Raw genomic sequence first — 20,918 nt, forward strand, 5'->3', positions numbered from 1 at the left:
GTTTATAGCTTTGTTTGCTGTTGTGGACTACTCTATGTATGTTCAATGCCCAGTAGCCTAGAAGTAGCCTAGAAGCAACAAGAGATTTATTGCTTTTCATTCTGGGAAAGCTGGGACAATGTACTTAATAGTTAAACTTAATACTATTGCTATTACCTCTGCTGTGGCACCATGTTAATAATAAGAACCTGTCTGTTTGGGGAACTGGCAAAGCATAAATTACTCTACATCTGTTGCAACAGACAGTGAGAGAGATTTTGTTCCCCCCTGCTCTGCAAACATGTTTTTATTGAAGCACGGCAGCATCCCACCAAGTTGTCTGATGTGTCAGGCAAATGAAAAAACGTATTTATGTACCAACTGAACAACTAAATAAATGAATTATTCATTTTTTATAAAACATTTTTTTGGTGAAAACACAACTGTACTGCAAATATGATTGATGGCAGCTAACCTTTAAAAGAGAAATTTACTGCAGTAAATTGGAAGTAAAGTAAAGTGGAAGGTAAATAAAATGACAAGCTTTGCACTGTGCATGCTGAAAAGTGGCGCAACCTTTTGAAATAAAAAACTCATTTACACAAAACCATAACTCTGACAAGCATGAACCTGCAAATGTCAAAGCACCATAGTCAATTAATTTAGTTTGAGTGTCGGCCTCCTTTTTGTGCTGGAATTAAACCCATCTCTGAAGTCATTGCCATCCCTAATCCTTGCTTGGCGTTCTTCCATTATCTTTTCAGTGGATTTGTTTGATGTAAAAGGTTTGCCGATACCGATATCACAGACCCACTTATGACAAATTGCTATGAGATAGATGCTATTTGCATCGCTTTGATGTCCCTGTGGGGTTTTTGAAAAAACCCTCCAATCATGATTTGAACAACACAGTGCATTCTGTTTACAGCCCTTTTCGCTTTTATTGAATAGATGTTGAAATTCCTTCTGAGAAAAAAATAAAATGTAAAAAATGCACAACAGCCACGTTGAGATGAAAAACAGGATTGACTGACAGAAACAGTAACATGTGATATACATTGAAGGTTTTACCACATATACTTCCTTAACGAATGCCATGCAATGGGATATGATCCATTACTGCAGGTCACATCTCTCACAAGTCAGGGATGATGTTGCCTTTCCAAACCAGAAATACACTGAACGTCACGTCCACTTCTTCCATATACTGTTTTTTATTTTACACAGACGCAGTAGTAGCCAAAGGCCTGCTGCAGTATTTTTTGAATGCAGAAACACAAGACGATGAAAAATTATATGAAATCACTTTATTCTCAGAGTGTGCGGTGATTCCATTTTTGCAGGAAAGTTACAGACTGAAATATCTGTCTAAAATGGCATGCAGTGAGGCTAACAGGTGGAGCTTTGAAACACAGAGAAGACACAAAACGATTTTATCAACAACCTTGCCTAAATCGCACACCATAAGCATGCATACATTTCAACATTGTCAACAAATAGGGAGATAGAGAGCGAGAAGGAGGGAGAAGGGTGAGAAGATTACACAGTACAAAAGAATGCACCAAATTAACATTTTTCAAATACCAACCACCAGAGGACACAAACAGGACCGGCTACAGACAAGAAAGAAAAAATACTGCACAAGAGTAAGCATCTTCTCAACATGTACAGAACAGAGAAAGACAGATGCAAAGAGAGATAAACATCAGACAGTTACATTCAAGTCACATCAAAGGAGTATGTTGTTTAGGTGGAATATTTTTCAGGCAGTTTCTTAATCATATTATATGAGCTGTATGAGTACAAGTGAGTGACTTCCAACTCAACACTTAATTGGAGTCTACTGGACGACTAAATATTGATTACGCATGACTTGGGCAGTTTGTTTGGGCAGTGGTCTATTTAGAGCGCAATCAATTGGCATTTACAAGATGATGATCAATGGATTTATGATTTATGATGGATGACAGGCAATGGGTGATATGATTTCAGAGCACAACAGTTTGGAAAAGGTTCACTAGTAGTCTGAAGAACTGCACACACTGATGAAGTTCGCTAAGGTTTTGATGCTGATACAGAGGTTGACTGGGCAGTAATTATAGCTTTCGGAAATAGTCTGGGCCAAACAAGAGATATGTCATTCATAAATAAAAGTTAGTGTAGGCTTGCTAAGCCCATGGCAATGAAATTGTTAAATTGTTAGCAGAGAAGGTGAATTATGCTAAGAGAAGGCTAGTTATGGTTTAAACTTCTATTAAAACTTAAAGATTTAATACCTGAGAATTTCAAAATAAATAAGATATGCAGTAAATAAATAACTAGAATGCAACCTATTGTTTAAATCTACTATTACCAGCACTCTTCTTTGGTTTGATTGGATAACGGCTCTGATAATGGATTTGAGTGTTGTTGATGTATGTTTTCATAACTGTAAACAACTATCGGTTGCTAACTATCTGCTAACACACTGTTTGAACAGATGCTGGCAAAGGCAGTTTACGAGTACAATAAAATCACAGGCATTTCAATAAATATGCTCTACAGGTGCCCTTGCCACACTGTGCCCTTGGATGTTTTTTATATATATATATATTCAACATGATTACAGAGCTCACAAAGCACTGATAAAAGCTAAATTTCCCTCGTCTATGCCACAGGAATGCACAAGTTCAGAATTAGTGTTATTTCATGTTTAGCTAGCTTCATAAAAACAGTGGCAATGTGGTAAACAAGCTGGATTGGAAAACCTTAATTTTGCCTACAGCTACAGTGACTGTGTGAATCACAAAAACATTTTCTAACAAATTGTATCACAAGATTTAACTGTACCTCTGCTAATACCACATTTATGCTTCCCCCTAAACTTCATGTGGGATTTTTTTTCTGTACACAACAGTACATATAATAACTTTGCTTTTACTTTGTCAAGTCATTAATCTTTATGTATATGTATTTCATTCATTCTACTGTCTATTTTTGGGTTATAACAACATCAAATGTCATTGTGAAGTAGGCTACTTGTAGGCTAACAAAGGCATCAACTGAAGTCTACTGTAAATATCCAAGTTTGACTGCTACCAGAACAAGTCTGGTGGAATGTCTGAAATATCTGGAATGTTTTAGCAAGACACTGTGGAATGAAGGGTAAACAGAAAAAATAACAAGGCATATGGAGAAAATTTTGATTTTACCTTCAGATGACCCCCTTTAAATGTGAGCCAAATTTGTAAACATTTTCTGTTATATAGTGACGGAGCTTTCACGCAGGGCTCAGGGCTTTTTAAAAAGTCCCTCATTATTTCATCACATTTCTCTGCATGTATTGTTAATGCCTGCCTTTGAAAACCTGCAGACAGATTTGCTGTATGGTTTATGATTTCGAACACAAATCCTGTTTGTGCTCATCAGTAACATGTAGCTGAACATTTTTTACGACACAAAACAAATCGTCCCACCTTCCCCCTTTTCTCTTTTTTAATCAAATATGTCTGACCTACAAAGGCTTTACTGCCGCTATGCAGACACATCTGTGCCTTAACACCGACTAACACATCGAAGAGTAAGTCTAAACACACAACAATGAAGATTGTCTGTTATTGCTGATTTGGGACTTCACTCCCATCAGTTAAACCAATGGACACAGGACAACTTCATTTCGAACAATATATTGCACTATTGTCACTGTCTGTTCACATGTAGTGTGTTCACAACATAGTTTTGTTTGTGAAGTTTCTTCATTTTTTTTTGGTGAAATGTCAACACAAATCAAAATAAACTAGCCTGGTCTAAAATGTACACATACTACTGCAAAAAGCAGAGCAAGTGACACCTGCCACAGGACATAAAAACTAAATGTTAAAACCACACATGTATAGAATTTATATGTCTCAGAGACAAACTTTATGTATGGTGAATTAACTTAAGAGAGATAATTTATAGTTTTCCCCTTGGAAGAACATTTCAGACACAAAGTCAATTATCACCTACTGTGTGTTGTGGATGAGATGTTAATTAAATAAAAAATGGAAAACCAGTTATTGCCTCAAATATCAATGTATTTTGCTTCATCATAAAAATCAAATGGAATCCATTTGTGTACTTCACTTCACAAAAGTTTACTGCATGCCCCAAAACAAAATAATTCCTTCACTTTCTGGTTTTACAGGTTGTTTTGACCCAGTGCTCATATTACACATTCAGAATAAATCAATGAGAACATGATGGACAGTTAATGGGTTGAATCCTCACAACGGATAACTAATAAAAATGCAAGTATTTATATACACTTAATGTATCAAATATTAGCAATAAAATAACAGGAAAATTTAATCAATTTTTTTAATGAATTGGATTATTTCTTAAATGTTAAAAATATGGCTTATACTCTTAGTCATCTTGTTATATGTCACTTATTCACTCCTATATAGTTCTCTTTTTTATAACCCAAGGCTATTTACAAACAGAAAAATGTGGATGATGGGTGATATCTGGTCTTATTCTAAGTGCTTGACATTTTGAAAACATGGCATAACATTTGCCTTGAAGTAAAGCCACTAGATCTGTGTTGGTGTTACATACTTTTAAAATTGGGTTATAATCACAAGTTATTCAGAAAGATGCTCTATATGAGAGATTATAAAGTTCATGTCACCATCACAGATCATATAACTTAAATCAAGAGAAATGTCATGGCACATTAATCAATTTCAGACACTTAGAAGTTAGGTTGAAGGGGTGGGAGATGAAGAAAGGTACGACATTAGTCTTAGATGACATTGTAGGAAGTTAATCATATTTCATCCAAAATACTGTTACTTTTTATTGAACATATCCATGAGCGGGGTCGGGATGAATTTCATGACCGTATCCACGATGCTCTCCTCTTCCTCTTCGTCACCACAGCCAGTGGGAACCGCCTTCTTCGGACGGGTGAGGCTGCCCTCGGAGGCCTGCTCCATAGCAGCCGCTGCTTCTGCTTCCTTCTCCTCCTTCTTCTTGATGCCATACTACACAGAAAAGGCAAAGGAAAACAGGCAAGATGGGATTTATTTCTCCATTGGGTGGTTATTTAAAATTCTAGTTTTTGACATTCTTTTGAAAATTATTTATCTCATTCATTATAAAAAAAAACATAACTTTTGCATTAACTGTAATAACTGTAAAGGAAAATACACTTTTACTTTCTTGCTAAGATTTAGAATAGACAATTCAGACCACTGGCATTTCTTTCCACTATGTATGAAGCTAGAGCTAGGAGGTAATTATTTTAGCTTAGTATAGACTGAAACCACTTTCTCTGGCCTGGCTCCTAAACAACCATAACCCTGCAAGTTGTAGAAATACAAATATTTTTTTCATTGCAGCCTCCCAGAGAGTCTGTGCACACAGCTGATTATGTCCCACTTAAATTTTCCAATTCAGTGAGAAACTTTGTAAATTGCAGAAGTGAGGCACCATGACACAATGTGATTACCTTGTATCGTAAACACTATTTAAATTCTATGTTTAGAATAAAGGTGGAAACAACTTCTCCACTCACTTCAAAAGTAAGCTGGAAGTCACTGCTGTGCTGGAGAAATGTCCTATGAATACTGTGTCTGACTTCAAAATGTGGCAATCTTTACTCTAAAGACAGAGACGAGTGAAGCGTGACATGATCATTTCATGCATTTGAGGTAAATTGGTTGAAAATGATTAGTACTCTCGCAAAGTAATTCATATTTCTTCATTTGCATAAATTAGCTTTAGGCTTCTTCCTCATGAAGTTTAAGCACTGTGTACTGCAGCTTTCTTGGTCCTGCATGAATAGCAGTTACATTGGATTTCTGCAATTAGATGCAGAGTTAGAACTGAACAGAAATGTGGGTTTTGTGTTTGTGCTTCTGTGTTTGGGAGTGTACATGGGGGTTTTCACTGCTGCTTGGTCTAATTTGAGCTACCTGGATATTTTATGTACCAATTACAGGCAGAGGATCTCAGTGGGTGTAATGGACAATGCTAACAATTAACTTACAAAACCCTGGGCCCCAACAGACTTCTATTAAATCAAGAGTGTGTTTAGAGGAGAAAGAGCACAGAATTGCAATTTAAAACAGTAAGACAAACAACAGCTGGGAAATCTCTGTTTCCTGTGCCTTGATTGTAACAATCTTGTGCAATTCAAGTCATCTCTCTGTAATTCTGTAGCGAAAAAAAAAAAAAAATGCAATTTGTTCTTCATTCATTAATGATGTCACTTAGCTGTCACCATGGATTTAGTTAATTCAGTTCAGTTACTACTACTACTACTACTACTACTACTACTACTACTACTACTACATATTTATATACTATGGATATATAGTCCAAAAAATTCACCCCTTTTAAAAACTCCAATAGAAAAGTCAAAATTAAGTTAGAAATTAAGAAATGCAGAGATACTTTTTACAATCACATTAACTTGAAACAAAATCTGGACAGCTTTTGTTTTGATGTAAAGGTTCTGTGTTTACTGTTACCTAAAGTGTAGTTTGTGCATGTGTTCTTCTATTTTGAGCAAAATCAATACAGTTGGACTGCAAGGAAAAGGTTGCAGAGCACAGGAAGGTCAACAGGCTGAGCGATGGTTGATCTTGAGGCAGAGACCTGGAAAATGAGCTGGACTCCTCCATGACCTCTTTGCTGCTCTCACAGGGGCACGTTAATGTGATTCTGGAACAATAAATATTTTAAAGGAAGACTACTAGTGTCCATTTCCACTGTGAAGCTGTGCACAGGGGGAGTATGAGCATCTCTGTTTGTGTTTTTAGAGTGGACCACTATAGATAGTGTTGCTGGGGGAACAACACAGTCAAATGTTATTGCAAACACTAAGGTTTTTCATCCTTTTTTGCCAATATAGCCTGCATCCAGCTCAATATCTACTGTCACAACTAAACAATCCTTGTGCCAAGCATTGATATTTCTTAGAAATGTCTCCAAGGAAACCTGGTTACATTCTTTAAGGTATTAGATGAATGTTTGTAATGGAAGATTTTTACGGCCAAAGCACGCTGACAAATAATAGCAGCTGTTGGTGGTTTGACAGTTACTTTACTTCTGGTCTTATATTTTGCTCAACACTGGATTTGAAGTACTCATTCTGCAGACAGTGAGACCCCTTGGGTTCCTTTTCTTCTAAGCTCTTCATCCCTTGACAGATGATATGATGCTACTTTGTGATCCTTAGTTTTATATTCCTCAGAAATCAGAAATAAATGCCAATTCAGTTACTGTACTACAATAAATGCTACTATAAGACTTAAGTCAAAATGGGGCAACAATCAATCTGCAGCAAATAATCAGTGAAAGACAGGGCAGAGATTATATCTAAAATTTGGACTCCTATCTTTTTTTTGGAAGAAATATTTATACTCAAGCCTCTCGATTTAAACTTTGATATATACAGTAGTTTAATATGCACTGGTCCTGTCCGTAAATTATTGGGTTCTTTTTTCCATTTTTACATTATAGTGAAGATGGGAGGACTCCCATCTTCACTATAATCCAAAATGGAAAAGTTTATTTATCCACCTGTTACCGTAAATTGCAAACTAGCTGATCGTCCTGGCATACACGTGTCCCAACCAATGCTTTTTCTGTAATCATCCATTTGACTTCAGATGTGAGTTGGTAATACACAGACTTTATTCTACAGATGTCCACAATGTTTCTTTGCTGGATAAAATCAGTTACAACTCAGGACACAGTATAAAAACTGTGTGACTCCACAGCTAGTCTCTTCCTCTTTCTCTGGTTTAACAGCTAACAAGGAAAGCTGAGAGAGCCTCCCTTAAAGTAACGGTACTCTATTACCAGAACATGCATCATTGTAACAGCCTGCTTTACACCAATAACAGTAAACTTAAATAACAAAGTCAAATGCAATGCAAAACATATTTATCCATTGTGATTAATTAACTTTTAAATATTTCACTATTTTAATACATTCTTCAAGTTCTAACGCAAAATATACATCTCACATAGTAAAACAAAAACTATGAGAAAATGAATAAGCTCACTTGCCACATACACCACCTTTGAAAAAACAACATAATAATTTAACATTTGCAGCTGTTCTCTAATTGCAGTAAAAATTATGTTTTGAGGGAAAGATATGAATGACATGACATTGTGAACATATCCTTGTTTTCCATCAAAACCAGCTGCCAGATCCCATCTCATATTGGTAGCTAATTTTAACATCTTAGCCACACCACTGGCAGTGGCTCTATGGGTGGCAGTGTCAGTAAGTCAGTTGCATAGTAACTCACATTGGTCCAGTCTGAAATATCTTCACTAAAATTGGATGGATTACCAACACATTTTGTGCAGATATTCATGGTCCCCAGATGATCAATCCTAATGACTTTGATGATCCTTTGACTTTTTGCAGCAACACCAGGAGGTTGAAATATCTGCAAAACTATGTTTGCCCCATCAGCGTCAGCTATACTTTTTATTTAGCGCTAATTATCAAATGTTAGCAGGATAACACAATTAACACGGTGAATGCGATAAGCATAACCTGCTAAACATGACTATGTTAACATTGTCATTGCGAGCATTTCTGCTAGAATATATAATATTGACTGTACACTTACGAGACAAGCTATCATGGTTATTCATCCTGTGGCTTTAAGTCAAACACCTAGACAAAATAAAGCAGCCTGGTTTGCTAAATAGTTGGAGGCACCTTTGCAAAAGATTTGAGAAGTGGAATGATCAAGTCTTAGTTCAACACCTTAGACTGTTTCTTCTTGACTTTCATAAATTCTTGACTGTATCTCCTTCTGCTCCCTTGTTTGTTCTCATCTTTCCCTCCATGCCGCTCTGTTTCGTTCTCTTGCAATCTGTCTTAGTCAGTCTCTCTCTCACTCTCAGACTTGTTCCACAGTAACAAAGGCCTGCGTTAGTTGAAGTGAAGACAGTCACGCTTAGTCAGCCCCTCTCCACGCTCTATAATCAAACACTTTCCAAAGATATGCTGTCATATCGCTCCGTCTCCCTCCTCTTTATTCTTTCACAATTGTTCCAAAACAAAACCAAAGAAATCACTGGGACTTGGTGGAATGGGGAGCAGATCCTCAAACGCCAAAGACAGCTTTACAAGGGCTACACATGGAAAAGTTTCAAACTCAGCTTGAAAGCCCTCAGATAGTGTTCAAGTTAAATATTCAATAAAATATTAGCAATGTCAAGAGGAATATTTGACTGCAAGCTGCAGATACTTTGATAACATCAATTAACTTTTTATTACAGATGAATTAAATAGTAAGCATGAATTTATCAAAGACAAGATTGACTTGGCAAGACTAAAAAGAAAAATCTCAATATCATCACCAAGGAATCCTGTATGTGTTAACCGAACTGCACACAGCACACTTGTGTTTACAAATCTGACCCGTCTGCAATGGTTTAAAGCAAACTAAATATGTAAGGCGATGAGAATGCTCTAATCTTGGGTGGGTTTTTTAATTAAGCCTGCAGTAGAAGCAACCCTGTTTCTTACCCATTAAGTTCATATGCAGCTACTTTACATTTGCTAATTAATTTTGGATAGAACATATGTAATGCTCCCCACATTAAAGAGGATATTGTGTTTTTAGATGTTTTATTATGGAAAATATATGAAACTCATGACCAAAATAGTCATACATTCTGTCATTGTGTTACTAATGGATGGAATTATAGTGAAAATAAATGATTCCCCTTTTTATCTGGGGACCCCCTGGAACCCTCTCAAGGACCCTGGGGGGTCCCTGGACCCCACTTTGAGAACCATTGCTTTAGATTATTCAAGTTACCTGTGACATTGCCACTGAAAAGACATTTGAAATGAAATTGAATTCATTGCCATTGTATTGGTGTGCTTGCAAAAATCTCAGAGGTGGGCACAAAAAACTATTAGTATGGAAGGGTACAACTTAAATTAGGCTTGTAATTTGGGTGAACTGATCAATCATAAAGTGTATCCAAAAGTGGATATTGTCCAATGAAATATTTAAGTTTTAAGTTTAATATAAACATATAATTATTGGGTTGATAAAGGATTCAGTATGCACTATTTTGTTATTTCCAATTTTGGATAGTCAAGTAGGTCCCCCAAACTCGTGGAGAGAGGGTTTCAGATGTTGCCTAACGATTCTACAAGCACTTTGTTTGAATCATACCGATGCCTCTGTTTCCTCTGAAATATTTGCCAATTATAGCCAATTCAAAGTAGTTGTAAGTGAACATTATTTGTAGGAGACAAGAATGAGTAGAATGTTGTTATTGTGCTGCACTGTACTCATTATATTCCCTGTTCTTTATCAAACAAGTGGTAGTGTTACCCAAGAGAAGTTGTGTCGCAGCTGATATGGTAGAACTGAGCATCTCCTGACATTTCTTTAGTAACTGTAGCCTACACCTCTAGGGAATAAACAAGGGAGTGAACATTCTTGAACATTCTTTGTTGGCTGTACTGAACTGTGTATGTGTGTGTGTTTTCTTTTTACCTTATCCCTGATACCCTGTCGGAGGTTTTCTCTCTCTGCTTCCATTTTTGCATATTTGGCCTTCCTCTCTTCCTCCTGTTGCCTCAGCGCCTCTTGCCTTTCTTCCTCTTTTTTCTGAGCATCAGGATCTTTCTCCTCCTCTCCACCAAGCATCTTGCCCATGTCTTTGGTGGCCCCTGTTGGTGGTGGTGACAGAAAGAGAGAGAGAAAAGTGATAAATGACACAAATGTCAAGCATTAATCTTTTAACAAGTGGCATTGGCAATTCACAGTAATTGCATATAGTAGATATCAGCTATCAGCTGTTGCTAAGCAAATGATGTGAACAGTGGTACATGTAGGATTTGGATTATTCAATTGGCATTGCTTTATATTTCAATCGTCTTTCAGGCCAGTGAAAGAGCAGCTCAATCTGCCCTCGACTGAACCAAAGACAAAAGAGTCTGACAATAGGGGGAACAAGAGGTGACCGCCATGAACAAGAGCTGGAGATAAAAGGCAATGCAATAAATTATTAGCAATTCTCTTGATTGCCTTTGTGCTGCTCACTTTGGCCGTTGCTATCTCCAGCAGGAATTTACATCCCTATGCAAAGTGTCCACTTGGACTATGGGTCAAGACCTGAGAACAAAAGGCTTACGGTGCTGTCGAGAGGACCATAATAAACAGACAGTGGGGCTCATTTTGCTGCTGATCCCATCTCCTGTATGTATTTGTTAGATAATCTAAACAAGAGATCAAGCACACGTAGAAAATATACTTATTATTATATGCTATGTTTACAGCTTTGGTCTTTTCTCTTCCTTACTTCATCACTCCACAATGCTAATGATTTTCAAAGTTAAGCTTTTCCTACCATTGCACTGGCTTTACTCAACGATAAAAGAAAAAGTCAAGAAAAATACCAAAGCCCATTTTGAGTAAGTTCTCTTCTTGATGAAGTTTGGCTTATTAAAATGCCTGCAGGCACTGGCAAAGCTGTCTCAGGCACTGACATCCTACTTTATCTTGACTTCTTCTTCTGTCTGTGTACTGCGTAGAGCATCTGGTGTGTGTGGCATCAAATGACATGCTTCATGTGTCACGACACCGTTAGTGTGTTTTGCCTTAGCCCAGTATCCTAGGAATTTCATTCATATTGGATGATTCTGCAATTTATGTCCAGTGCAAACCCGTGAACAAGTATGCCGTTTATGTAGAGACATGGAACGTAAGGGTGTGACGGTTGTGGTGGCGGATGGGTGTGTAGCCCATGTGACTGTCATGTTCTCATTCTGTCAAATCTGTTTATGTTCACTTTTAAATTTTTTTATCCAGATTTCCTTAACCTTCGCCATGGTTTTTAGTAGCCTAACCTTAAACATCTACACTCCCTAACATTAACCACACCGTAGGAACCGTGCGCAGATGTCGTGGAGAGAAGGAATTTAAAACGATGGCACTGTAGGTTAAAAAATGTCATGAAAAACATTGGCTGGCGTGTGCACACTGTCCGCGCTGTTGGAGCTGTCAGGACTCAGATGAAGCCATTTGCCTCCTTTCACTCTTGTACAAATGAAAACAACTTTCACAGAGAGAGATAGATAGTCCTTCACAGTGAACATTTTGTTTTGTCAGTACCTGTTCTGTCTTGCTGTTTTGTTGTGCTTGAGCAAAGTGTTTTCACAAGTGTGATCTACACAATTCTTGTGTAGATGATTATAAGACATGTAAACCAGACACAGAAAACCAATAAACAATACATGACCCAGGTACAGTCATTTATGCTTGTTTTACAATAGAACTTAAATTCCTTGCTTCATGTGTTACATAAAAACATAAACGTACTTTATTGTCACATACATGTAGCAAAATTCATCCTCTGCATTTAACCCATCCCTGAAGGGAGCAGTGGGCAGCCACTGTACAGCACCCGGGGACCAACTCCAGATTGAAATGCCATGCCAGGTCAAACTGGAGAACTTACCTAACATGTTTTTGACACTGCAGGAATCCAGAGCACCCGGAGAAAACCCACACAGACACAGGGTGAACATGCAACTTCACACAGAAAAACATTTCTTTGAACCCATAACCTTCTTGCTGTGAGGCGACAGCGCTAACCACTGCACCACCATGCCGTCCATGGAAGAACTCTTACCAGAACAGTTTTACTGCCTAAGTAAATATAAATGCTGGTATAATCCTTTAAATAATTTAAAAGGCCATAGTTCAAATTAAGACTAATCTTGAGTGTCATCCTGCATGTTGAGCTGCTCCTGCAGTGCTTTTGAACATTATATTTACAAGGGGCTCTGCCTGTGTGTTCTCACTCCAGAGGCATTAGCTACGCTTTCCAGCTCAGTGGCTGGAAACAAGCCATTGCTCTAACAGTGGCCCTATGAACCCTCAACCCACCTCACTTCCAACTTGCAGGAAAGAAATTGATTTTAATGAGAACTCCTGGACCACACCGGGCAAATTTGAGATATATCTGACTCTCTCCCTTCTCCGAGTCCAGCACACTTCCTTTCACTATTAGCGCCTCTGTCTGCGCCCCGGTCTGGGCTCGGCTGCTATGCTGCGCCTCGCAGGCTCTCCGGAGGAACGACTCAAAGACACAGCCATCTGCTTCAGCCGTGAAATTGATGAGACAGCGGTGACCTTGAGGTTCTTGGCCGCACTCCGAACTTGCCGTGTTGAGAAACCAGGACAAGCCCCAGTCCTTAGTCATACAGAGCAGGGTGACTGCTAATTAATAAACAGACATGTTGACGTTTTGTGTTTTTTTCATTAACTCCTTAGTGTTCTAAACACATGATGTGTTGAATGTATTACGTTCATTATCTCAAGGCCTTTTCATGTCAGTGTAACATGTAAAATATACAGTAATAAGCATAAACGGGTCATTAGTCTGGAGTTAAGAGTTCATTTAATCCAAATACAGTCAGTGACTTAACTGTATAACCAATCAAAAGATATCTGGTAACGTTTCTTTTAACAAATCATAATCTCAACCACACAGTTTCAGACAGCTGTTTGTCATCAGCTTTTCATGTTTGTTCTTTGTTATTATGTTAATTACGTTGGATCAATTTATGTAATACTTAAAGTCATCAGAGCATTAAAGTTCAACTCAGGTCCACTTATATGATTTTTCTGGAGCTTTTGGTCAAATCTGATGACCAAATTCTACTAATAAAGATTGTCAGAAGTCTCCTCACTTTTCTCTTCAGTTTTTGAGACTCTCTCCTCATCATTCTGTTAATCTTCTGCAACTAAATGCTGGGCTCTGTTTTCATTATTTATAAATAATTGATGAAAGTTACTTTGTGAATAAGTAAAGAAAAAGTCTAAATATAAACCATGTTTTCACCTTAAGGTGTAGAACATATTCATGTTGACTTTAATCAAAACTGGTGGCCTGATATCAACCCTGATCAGTCACATCTACATACACTCTAAGTGTAAAAAACTTCAGTAGCAAATAAGAAAGCAGTGAACTCATGGTTTTGTCATAAATTTTAGGCAGCTTAAGATGTCAAGGAGTCAGATAAATGCTTTGAGTTTTTCTCAGTTCTGCAGCATAACCCTGATCTTCCTGTTCTGAAGGCAAGCAAAGAGTTTTCTTTCAGGCTCCAAGAAACTTTCAGGATAAATTATTAATCACATGTTTATATGCAGTCATGAAGCAGAATATCTCCTTTCTGTGCCTTGCCCCAGGCCAAACTGAACTGCTGAATAGGACTGAAAAGTTGCTCTCTTCTTTGTTGCTGGTAGCTTGAGGTGATTTCCCAAATCCTGTATGCATAGCCATCTTTACAGAAGCTGAATAGACTCTGATGGAGATATCCCTCATCACTTCAGGGATAATAACTTTGGCCAAGCTGAACAGAGAAACTTCCGAAATTATGACTTGTTAAACTTTCTGCAGATTTAAATTAAAAATATCACAGCATGCTTTATGTCTTGTTTGAGCTTAGACTTTATGAGGTATATTTTCCCAGCTTCTTGTTATGACCTAAACTCACCTTCTCATTAGCACTGACTCTGATACTGAAATTTTAATTTGTGCAAGCAAAGACTAAAATTAATGATGAGTATTTTTAACCTTATAGTAACTCAACCTGGTAATCTGTCAAATATATTCATAATAGTTTGATAATGTGTAGAACGGTATTTAATTTTGTCTAGGTCTGTCTAAATATACTGCAATTACAATTATACTCTCATTAAAAGAGAAGCTTTAATCAAAAGTCCTTCTGTGTTTTACTTGAGTTTAGGTGAAACTTTTTTTCAGTGTCTTTCAGCAGAAAACCCTTGCTCTGCACCACAACATCCTCATTCATAATTGTCCATGGTTCAGTGTGCAGCCCCCATCTTGTTCCCAAATTTGGATAATTCTAAGTATAAATCAGCTGTATTATTCAGATACGCTTCTTATCTAGGGTCTACTGCTGATGATTTTTTACCAATTTGCAGTTGATGCCAAATTTATCTCTTGTATTTCACATGTTGCAGTGCCTTTCTCAAACCTCCACATGACTAATCTCGATGCTCAAGGCTAATTAGCTCGTCTGATTGTGACAAAGTTGCTGTGTAGTGATGTGAGACAGTTGTCATTCCCAAAAGCCTTGGTGTCATCAAACGCTGCCAGCTGTGGAGTCAGGGAATGGTAAGCAAAATGAGAAAGCTCCAGAGGAAGAGCTGAGAGCTATGGTTAGAAAAACACTGGAACATGGTTTAAAGTACTTAATTAAAAAGCACAATAAATAACTCATTCCTTAGCACAGTGCTAGAGCTATACTTCTTCATTGCTTGTGGTTGTAAATCAGCAACTGCAAATAAAGGTTTAACTGCAGTAATAAAATTCCTGCAATGAGACATGATTAATCTGAACTCTGCAAACTCAGTACTACTTCATAAGAGGCTTTTATGAATATGTTTTCAAGTACTGGAACCTACCACAACTACCAGAAACTGTCCAAAACTTTAGGATTTGCTGGTATGCCCAAAAAACATGACCCCATAGGAAAACAGCAGTGCTGTATGACACATGCATTGAACAAAACATTGTTGAACAAACACCACACAAAAACATAACCAATCAAGGCATAACCTTGCCTGAGAAACAAAAATTTTCATTTTCAAATTGGTGTGGAATGATTTAATCTAAATTCAATCAAAATGTTGATTTAGCTGTGATCCTCTACGCAAAAAAATCCAATGCACCATCAAATCTCACAAATTGTTGCCACAATTCAATAAGTTAAAAATCAACTCCACTAAACATACTGTATTAATGTAAATGTAAATGCGCCGTACTTGTATAGCACCTTTCTAGTCTTTTCGACTACTCAAAGCACTTTTACACTACATCTGCATTCACCAGTCACACACATTCATACACTGAGCCTAAGTGCTCAAACGGAAACTAACATTCACACTCACTCATACACTGGCGGAATAGCCGCCAGGGGCAAATCGGGGTTCAGAATCTTGCCCAAGGACACTTCGACACGCAACCAGGGGGAGCCAGGGATTGAACCGCCGACCTTCCGATTAACGGCCAACCCGCTCTACCTCCTGAGCCACAGCCGCCCAAATTACAGCTTATTACAGCTGTACAAATGTAAAAATGAACACTAAATGTCTCTGACATGACCATACAGCCACCCCAGAGTTTCTGTGGGGATGTAATGTTTATTGTGAAGAAAATGTTATAAAATAGATACTGGAAACCAAAATAATGGTCAAAAATTGAACATTTGACCTTATGATGGTGCTGGATAAAAAGTCAGAACATGGAGCATTGCATGGTAATCCTTCCAACAGTTGTCAGGAGATTTCACTCTAAACTACATATGTCAAATCAGAGGATCACCAAAGTAATAAGGATTCCTCCTCTGGGCATGGATATCTGTACTAAAGTTCATGGCAATCTCATCTCATGGAAAACAAAAAATAGCACCGTCATTACACAATGTCATGGCAGATGACTGACAGATCCCCAGAACCCTGCTGCTACGGTGGCTAAAACCATGTTTTAAGTCAGTCCATTACTACGGTAATGCAGTACACAGTACAAATCTAACCTGGGACAGTAAGGCCATGAGCATAGAGAACGAAGGTTACGATATGGTAACCCTAGTTCTATCAGCACAGGTGGAGCCTTCTACTGGACCCTATGGGTACTACCTCCTCCAATCACACGCACGCACTTGCCCACTGAAATTTTATCGTGCACGTAGCCGACCGCCTCTTCAGCAGACGGAGGCAGAGCGGCAGGGCTCATCGGTAGAGGGCTCCGCCTGTGCTTATAGAACTAGGGTTACCATATCGTAACCTTCGTTCTATCTCACACAGGCTCCGCCCTCTACTGGACTCTATGGGTACAGTTGGTGGAGCCCGATGACTGCGACAAGCCAAAGTCCACCACACCAACCCGGTCGGCCAAAGGCCGGCCAAAGCCCCGACCACCACATCACCAAGTGACAGTGAGCAGTTCGCCGTTTTCTGAACAAAAAAGGATGCTGAGGCAGTAGGGACACTGCTATTTATACGTCACGCACGTATCAGTAGCGACGTCCTATTGGCCGGCTACGTGCACAAGAAAATTTCAGTGGGCAAGTGCGTGCGTGTGATTGGAGGAGGTAGTATCCATAGAGTCCAGTTGAGGGCGGAGCCTGTGTGATATAGAACGAGTTAACCGTGCTAGCTCATTACAGCCTTTAAAAGGACCTTCAAGGTCGCCTTAGGCCCGAGAGCTAATTTAAAAGAAAGAGAAGGCTTACTCTGCTTAGCGGGAAAAGGAGAAGAAATTGAAATATATCAAGGAGAAGTTGGGAAAATATGGTTGGTCAGGTCATGCAGTGGACTGCGCAGAATTACACAAAGGCTGGCTTTAGATTTGGAAAAGGTGTGAAAACACGAGGAGTGTGTGTGTTGATCAGGATCTCCTGGGTGTTAAAGAAAGAGAACAAAATGTACAGCTCTTAATTCCCACTATGCATCTGTGCATGCATGATGTGTGTGTCACAGTGAGTGTGCACAGTCACTGTGCGCTGTCAGAGCAGAGGGTGTAATCGAGTTCATGTCCTCCAGGTGCATTTGGGCTCCAAGAGTGTTTCCACTTGTGCGTTTGTGTGTGTGCGTGAGTTGCATGTTTTGTGCTGACGGATGGGTGAGGCCACATGAAAAGAGTCCCCTGTGGAGCCCAAAGGCCTGTGAAGAAGTATGGAGAGAGAAAAAGAGGGAGAGATAGAGGGCTGAAATTGAAGACAGTGAAAAACAAGGACAGAGGAATAAGGTTAACTAGAATGACGGTGAGAAAGGTCATTTCCACTACAACATAGGAAATTAGAGAGATCGATAGAGAGAATGAGCGGGTATTAGTAAGAAAAAAAGAGTGAAAGACTAAAGAAAAAATCAAGGACAGAAAGAGCTGACAGTGATACACAAAATTTACATAGATTGTAAAGATCACTAGAGATGAAAAAGAACAAGGGGTATTCAGGAAAGAGAAAAGGGACAGTAAAGGGGAACAAAGTTAAGAGAGTAAGAATGATATAATGAAAATTGTGGAAAGAAGAAGAAAAAGAGAGAGAAAATACAAGGAAATTGACAGATAAAGAAAGATGAGACATGTGGGCGAGAGAAAGAGGAACAGATTTTGAGAAAGATTAAATAAAAGGGCAAGGGTATTGTGAGAACTAGAGAAAAAATGGAAAAAAAAAAGTGATAGCGCAAGAGAGAGGAAACAGCAGGACCAGCTCAAGGACTCTGTGTTCCTGCTCTCCCATCTGTCATCAGTCCTCAGCGGTCCCTTGGCTGTCGACTTGCAGGTCCCTGCTTCAACCCCCACGGCCCACACCAGCCGTCCAGACCATCATCATCAGCCTCCTGCTCCAGGCTGGGACAGGAAGTTGGTCCCAAACCCCAGTGGAAAGACCACCAAGAGAACCTTACCGTAAAGCAGAAAACGACATGGCTGGGTACAGTGAGAGCAGACTGAAAATTTGTACTGCGTCCTCCACGAGTTGCCTCTCAAATCTTTTAGTGTTGGTCAGAAGAGCACAGTGTACAAAATAAAGGTCTACAGAGCAACTACGGCTATAAAGAGCCAAGCGTTTTTCTTGAGAATTGGTGGAGACCAAAACAGAGCTAAAAGGAGACAAAAAACACAACGGTAGCTCTACAGAAAGAATCATGTTGGGGTGTTTTTGATGCTCAATTGTTTTACATCATCCTTGTTTGTAATGGTTGTGTATAAGATAAGAGTTTTTTTGGCCATTGTGCATCTGTGGCCGCTATGCCAAAAAAGAAAAGGCCTCATTTTGACCAAAGAGGCAATGTGTGGCCTGACACATGTGACAAACCAAAATAACTTGAGGATAAAAGTTACATAAAGATATCTGAAGTTTTCTTGCCAACTGAAGATTGTTGGTGATTTGGCCAAGTACAATGACCAGGAAGCTGTTATGCTAACTGTCAGAGTCAGGATGCAATGCATTGTTCACTTTATTGATTATTCACACACGCATGTGCTGATTATGGCTTTTGAATTTGCCTTGCTGCTGAGGTAGAATGAACTAATCAGGTGTCAGTGTGGGTGTTTATAAAGTTACAAAAACATTCACATCCACAGCTCGCCAACTTCTTAAAGGACATGTAGAAGTCATGGTGGCATCATGATGCTTTAAAAGATCTGTGGCTGTGGCTTTCAACTCCTACACCAAGTTTCATCAATGTCAGACCTTGAAAAGATAAAAACAAAACTTTTGTTAAAGCAGCACTGAGTCACTTTTCACACTGAGCTGTCTGTGCTGGTCCTTGACAACTATTGACTCTATCAGGGAGACTGGTTTTGTTTTTGGAACATAGCTGTCCTTGGAGAGCTCTTTCAACACTTTGGGTAAAAGAAGAAGAGAATTCTCTGTTCAGTACAGAAATGTGCTTCTATCTCGCCAAGAGTGACAGGCTGACCAGGTAATGATTCCCTAGCACAATGCCACAACAATGTGTCATTTAAAGGTTTAAATGTATTAATTTCATTGTTTTAAGGGATGAAGGGCTAAGGGAAGAGGGGATGAACAAATTAAATTCATTTATTTTATAGCGGAATGGTGCCAAGTTTAATATCAACTAAAGGGTCCTTGAGTAGATTTTTTAAAATGACATTGAGGCAAAGATATGTGTTGGAGGATAGCAAATGGCTGCTTATCTACCTTTTGCGTGGTGAAAAGACAACTTAAAGTCACATTGCTTCAAAAGGCTACTGTCATGTATGTGTTAACTGTATGGTTAAATCATTACAGTAGATATTAATGTGATGAAGAATGTCATATTGTGTAGATCAGTCACATTTGTTACATATATTCAACACCAGAAAATCTTTCTTTGCTAATTACCTGAGTCTCGTTTGTAGTAATTTTTTTTATTGTGTCTGTGTGTTACTGAAGTTCATTCTGTTGGGGGCTTAAATTTAGTCTACAAACAAATAAAGATTCATTTGAAGAAATTTTTTAAAAAAAATCAAAAGTTATGTGAAAAACTACATTGAAATAAAAGGCACTAAAGTCCAAAACTGAGTGAAGACCTCAATAGCAGAGCAAGTGGAAATATAAGAAGCTTGACAGTAGCTGATGTATTTGGAAAAGCGGACAGAAACACAGAATGATTTTTCATGTGCTGGAAGCAAAGTGGAAAGAGAACACTAAGGAGATGCATACCTCGCACCACAGTAAATCTTTGGAGTACATGGGAAATGGAAGCTTGAGGTACATCATTCCTGTGCTTTATCACCCGTCCCCAACCATTATCATTTGAAGACAGCCTCACAGAGTCTGGCCTTGTCGATGAGCAGGCAGGGACAGGCAACATTTATCACCTCTGAGTTTGGCATCAAGGACGAGGCAAACCACCCATGCACACACACACACACACACACACACACACACAATACAGTTCACCACAACACGCGTTTACTTATTTTAGTAATATGTGCACACAAAGCCCATTCAACTAGATAAATAACACTATAAAATCATGAAAATTAGCTAATAAATCAAAATGTACATTAGATTGGAAAATCTAAGAACTCCCATGACAACCAATATATCTTCCAAGAACTTTGTCTGATGAAAAAATATACAAATCCCAGTAAGATTTGTAAAAAAATTATTTAGTCATTCACATGAATTATTTCATCAAAAAAACCCCGACAACACATGAAGCTTAAAATACACCAAAATGCAATAATTTTCTCCATGGTGAAATGGAATGTCACCAGGATAATATCACTTTAGCACTTTCATCATGATGATCACTGGCTCATTATACGATAACTGGCTTTGTATGGAATTTAGGTCTGATAGCTTCTTCTGGCTCTTCAGATAAGCACTATCTATGGTGGTGCTCTAACAACCCATGACAGCTCGGGGT

General features: G+C 38.5%; 1 protein-coding gene across 4 annotated transcripts in view; it reads right to left on the minus strand.

Moving 5' to 3' along the window:
* Positions 1-1,271: 1,271 nt before the first annotated feature.
* Positions 1,272-20,918, minus strand: part of LOC123958271 (complexin-2-like) — a 67,217-nt gene continuing 47,570 nt past the window's right edge. For all 4 annotated transcript variants that reach the window (XM_046031547.1, XM_046031543.1, XM_046031545.1 and 1 more), the window contains 2 exons: positions 10,497-10,672; positions 1,272-4,985 (listed from right to left, as the gene is read on the minus strand). In XM_046031547.1, coding sequence (XP_045887503.1) covers positions 4,791-4,985; positions 10,497-10,672 — 371 coding nt within the window. In that variant the 3' untranslated portion in view covers positions 1,272-4,790. The remainder of the gene's footprint in view (positions 4,986-10,496; positions 10,673-20,918) is intronic.

Source organism: Micropterus dolomieu, linkage group LG19 (genome assembly GCF_021292245.1).
Source record: "Micropterus dolomieu isolate WLL.071019.BEF.003 ecotype Adirondacks linkage group LG19, ASM2129224v1, whole genome shotgun sequence".
Classification (NCBI taxonomy): domain Eukaryota; kingdom Metazoa; phylum Chordata; class Actinopteri; order Centrarchiformes; family Centrarchidae; genus Micropterus; species Micropterus dolomieu.